Source organism: Podarcis muralis, chromosome 9 (genome assembly GCF_964188315.1).
Source record: "Podarcis muralis chromosome 9, rPodMur119.hap1.1, whole genome shotgun sequence".
Lineage (NCBI taxonomy): Eukaryota > Metazoa > Chordata > Lepidosauria > Squamata > Lacertidae > Podarcis > Podarcis muralis.
This window is the reverse complement of record NC_135663.1, coordinates 79863407-79868363: the sequence shown is the minus strand read 5'-3', so window position 1 is coordinate 79868363 and position 4957 is coordinate 79863407. Positions and strand designations below refer to the sequence as shown.

The following is a 4957-nucleotide window of genomic DNA, read 5'->3' as shown; positions in this document are numbered from 1 at the left end:
ATTACGGTACATGCATAATATTGACATTACATAAGTATAAGTGGCCACTGGTGTATCTGGGATCAAAGGACTGCTCTGCCTTAACATGATGATTTTTTAAAAGTAAATGTGAAATAGTTCTGCAGTGCTTTTAAGTGATGCCTTCTCGCTTCTCCAGTCCATGGCTTCCCCTCTGTGCTGGTCTCTTGATTTCTGCCCACTGTTGGCAGCCTTAGAAAGCTCCAAATATGCCTGCTCCATGCTGTGGTCACCACAAGAGGAACTTGCACTTGTCAGAGCCCATTTCCACATTGACTGTCACGGCCTCCGTGCCATGAGAGGGTGGCCTTAATCCGGGCCATGGGTCAGCCCTGGAACCCTTTCTCAATGCCAGATGCACTGAAAGAGAGAACACTCCTGACCTCGCAATGACAGGCTCAGGCTGGCCGAGGGGAGTTTGTACTCTCCTCCCCCCAGACTCAGACCAAGGACAGGACGGGTCAGCGGTGAATGGAGAATGGAAGGCAGAAGGTTTAGTAGACTCTGGGGTACATGTTTTCCTAGGCGGAATAAGGTAGATCAGAGCAGGGTCACTGCATGGTAGGCAACCCCCCCACCCCCACCCCAAGAGACTGTTAGTCTCTAGCAGCAAAAACAGCTGAGGGTCTCATGGCTCCTTAAATACTGACAAACCTATTATTTCTGCATCATTTTTAAAAATAATCCTAACAGGCAGGCAGGCAGCTAAGCTTTCTCGAAGGCATGTGCAGAGTGTTTTCATGAGATGAGTTATTCCAGGCAACTTCTTCTCTTTAGCACTGAGATGATGCTGTGTTTCAGTTTTCTCTGTGGGGGCGGCGGTGCAGGCTGAACATCGCTTGACTTTAATGGGGGATGCGTCCCATTTCCCTCGGTCAGGTGAAAGATGCTTCGGGCTGTGTGGACAGAGAGAAAGAGAGACAGAAGGATTGATGATGATGATGATGATGATGATGAACAGTTGGAGGCAGTCCGGGTCCAGCCTGCGTTCCTCCCCCTCCGAGTCCCGACCCCTCACCCCACCCTCGGGTCTTCGGTGCTCCCCCGAGCTCAGGGATTGCGCATGCTCGCCCGTGGACGGGCGGAACCGCACCGCGAACTCCGAAGCGGCGCGACGTGCAGGGAGGGGGCGAGGCGACCGCGGCAACCCCGACCGGCCGGCCGAGGAGGAGGCGCCGTCCGGGAGGAAAGCGCGGGCAGGGGAGAGCCTCGTGGGGCCGGGAGAGGGGAAGGCAGCTCGCCTCGCAGCCCCGGCGCCGCCGGCCTCGCTCGCTCGCCCCAGCCCAGCCCTCCCGCTGGGCCGTCGGGGCGAAGAGCCTCGGGGCCGGCGAGGGCGGGCCAGGGGGAGGCTCCGCGAGGGCGTCGGCATGCGAGCGGCAGAGGAGGAGCGCCGGGCACCTGCCAGGGACGCGGGCAGCGGGCAGCAGCAGGCGCGCCGGCGGAAAGGGGCGCGGGCGGGCGGCGCGCTCGACGGCGCTGAGGGACGGGCCGGCCCGGGGGAACCGATGGGGCCGAGCGGAGCGCGCTGGAAGAGCCAAGCGGCGCCCTCGGCCGGAGGAGAGCGGCGGCGCCGGTGGCCATGCTGCAGGCGCCCTGGAGCAGGAACGCCACGCTGCGCGGGCAAGCGGGCGCCCCCCCGACGCCGCGCTCGCGCGGGCTGCTTCCCGACGCCACGGAGCCCGCCGCGGCCGGAGCTCCTCCCGGCAGCCCCGCCGGCGGCGCGCCCATGGTGGCGGCGGGCAGCCTGCTGTCGCTGCTGGTGGTGTGGACCCTCCTGGGGAACGTGCTGGTGTGCGCCGCCATCGTGGGCTCGCGGCACCTGCGCGCCAAGGTCACGCACATCTTCATCGTCTCCTTAGCCGTCTCGGATCTGCTGGTGGCGCTGCTGGTCATGCCCTGGAAGGCGGCGGCCGAGGTGGCGGGCTACTGGCCCTTCGGCGCCTTCTGCAGCGTCTGGGTGGCCTTCGACATCATGTGCTCGACGGCCTCCATCCTCAACCTGTGCGTCATCAGCGTCGACAGGTACTGGGCCATCTCCAGCCCCTTCAGGTACGAGAGGAAGATGACCCCCCGCGTGGCTCTGGCCATGGTCGGCCTGGCCTGGGCGCTCTCCATCCTCATCTCCTTCCTCCCCGTCCAGCTCAACTGGCACAAAGGCCCCGACCCGCGCGCCCCCTGGACCGCCAGCCCCGAGCCGGGGAGCTGGGGCAGCAGCAACGGCACGGCGGCGGCGCCGTCGGAGCGGTGCGACTCCAGCCTGAACCGGACCTACGCCATCTCCTCCTCGCTGATCAGCTTCTACATTCCCGTGGCCATCATGATCGTCACCTACACGCGGATCTACCGGATTGCCCAGGTGCAGATCCGTCGGATCTCGTCGCTGGAGAGGGCGGCCGAGCACGCCGAGAGCTGCCGCAGCGGCGGCGGCGGCGGGCGCCTGGACTGCGCGCACCCTCTGCACCAGCCGCAGCACCACCACTCGGGCCTCAAGTCGTCGCTGCGCAAGGAGACCAAGGTCCTCAAGACGCTCTCGGTCATCATGGGGGTCTTCGTGTGCTGCTGGCTGCCCTTCTTCGTCCTCAACTGCATGGTGCCCTTCTGCGACCGCTCCCCCGGCGACCCCGCCGCCGGCCTGCCCTGCGTCAGCGACACCACCTTCGACGTCTTCGTCTGGTTCGGCTGGGCCAACTCCTCCCTCAACCCCATCATCTACGCCTTCAACGCCGACTTCAGGAAGGTCTTCTGGCGCCTGCTGGGCTGCAGCCGGCCCTGCTCGGGCTCCCCGGGGGAGACGGCCAACCTCAGCCACGAGCTCATCTCTTGCAACCAAGACACTTTCTTCTTCCGCAGGGAAGGCGCCGCCACCGAGGCGGACAGGATCCCCAACCTGGGGGGCGGCGGCGGCTGGGGAGGCCCTTTCGACGGCGCGTCCCAGATCTCTCCCGACCCAGAGGGCGCCACCGAGTCGGGCGACTGCGAGGGGGACATTTCGCTGGGCAGAATCTCCCCCCTCACCCCCACGTGTCTACTTTAGACTTCACCCCACTTGGGAAGAGCCTTTGAAAAAGGAATCCTTTGGGCTTGGGGCAGACCCTAGTTGCGGCTGTCGATTATTCCTCTTGCCATTATTTAATGCTAACCTGCAGGAAGTTCATAAACCAGCAGTGAACTGGGAACAGAGAGAAGAGGGGGCATTCCAGTCCAGTGGAGGGGGGGGGTGAAAGGCTGGGCTTACAAGGCCTGTCCAGAAGTGTCAAGGGAAACTGACACGAGCGCATTAAAAGGACAACTGTCCTCTCAGAAGACTGCTGTTTGGCCACAGTTTGGATTTTACTCTGACCAAAGTCGGAAGGTGTCTCAAGCTACTGTTTTTCTGTTGTGTTTCTGTTCCTGCAACTCACACTTTGGTGGTTTTCTGTTTTGGGAAATGGATTTTCTTGCTGGTTCCTGGCAACCAAAAACATCTAAATTATATTGACAACCAGATTTGAAACTTGCAGAGTTGAATCATTGATAGTTAATTGTCCAGCTGCTACACCTTATATTGAATCAGGGAGGAAAAAGAGTTTGACACAATACTGGTCCTGAGAAAGTCCCACTGAAATGAAGGAGGTATTGCGCTCAGGAGTGTTCTGGAGCAGCCTCCATTCATTTCAATGGAGGTGGTGCACTTCATTAAGGGGGCAATCCTGCTTTCCTGGGAGAGAGGCCCATCAAATCCAATGGGGTTTACTTCTGAGCTTAGTATTTATTAGGACAATCTTATGCACACTTACCTGGGAATAATTCCTGTTGAATGTGACAGGACTTACAAATAAGTATGCAAGGAACACATCACCTCCCTTTGCACCCAGGAATGTTCTCCTCTATGTGAACTAGCACTCATGTCCAGAAATAAAGCATACAACCTTTTTTTATATAAAATAAATGGTCAATTGTCCATTAAGGAAATAAGAATACTACTGAGGCAAATCTGACCTACTCATTTTAGTATTCATACAATGTCAAGGTTCAATATTTATAATAAGTAACTTTCAAATGTTATAGCAATTGCTCAGTCATTTTTAGATTTGTAGTGTATATTACTGCTGCATTAATATTTCTCAGAACTATCTAAAGACATTAAAGTCTATAGCCTTTTTGTTTTTTAACATTTTGGCATTTTCATTTTACATTTAGCCCTTAGGAGAGCTCTTAGATGAATTTTTGGCTTTAGGAGGGGCTTATATTCATGTTTTGAGAAACATTATTTCAGAGGGTGTGGTTTTTCTAATGTATTCTATTGATGTAAATGTTGGACACATATCAGCCAATATAAAGCACTTCTAAGTCCCACGGAGAGATTTAGGCAGCTGCCCCAAACTCCCTTGAAAGTTGCTGTAAGTAAGTACGTATAGGGGTTGTGTTGTTGGGCATGTATTTAATTTTCTTATTAAGATATATGGGAATTAGCAGTTATTAACTTTAGCTGTGTCAGACCCATTATAAACAATTCCAGCATTATGTGGAATATAATTGGTCTCAAGACCATGAATTAAGGAACAGTTTTTTCTGTACCTCTGTGGGAGTGATTCCTATTACCCACATTCATCGTCAAGTTTCATGGTGCTGTTTTGTGTATATGAATCGTGTTTTATTGTAAGCCACTCTGGAATTGTTTCTAATGGAGAATGTGATCAAAATATTTAAAACAAGTGAGTGAATGATTAAATAAACATTCACACGACTGAGCTGCAATCAGATACATGTTTACTCTGAAGTAAGTTTCACTGTAGGACCACAGTTAAAGGTACTCAGAAGTAACTCTAACTGAAATGAAGAGTTGTGTCCTTCTGAGTGAGATGGTTGTTGGCCCATAAGTGGTATACCAAAGTAGCATGAATGCTGTATATTTTTTAAAAAATAAAATAAAAGCACAATGCCCACTGTTCATTTGCCA

General features: G+C 54.7%; 1 protein-coding gene across 1 annotated transcript; it reads left to right on the top strand.

The window, feature by feature from the left end:
- The first annotated feature begins 1502 nt into the window (after nucleotides 1-1502).
- DRD5 (dopamine receptor D5) lies at nucleotides 1503-4957 on the top strand. Its single transcript, XM_028744686.2, has one exon. It carries the CDS (start codon nucleotides 1598-1600, stop codon nucleotides 3050-3052), a length of 1455 nt encoding a protein of 484 aa, XP_028600519.2. The 5' UTR covers nucleotides 1503-1597; the 3' UTR covers nucleotides 3053-4957.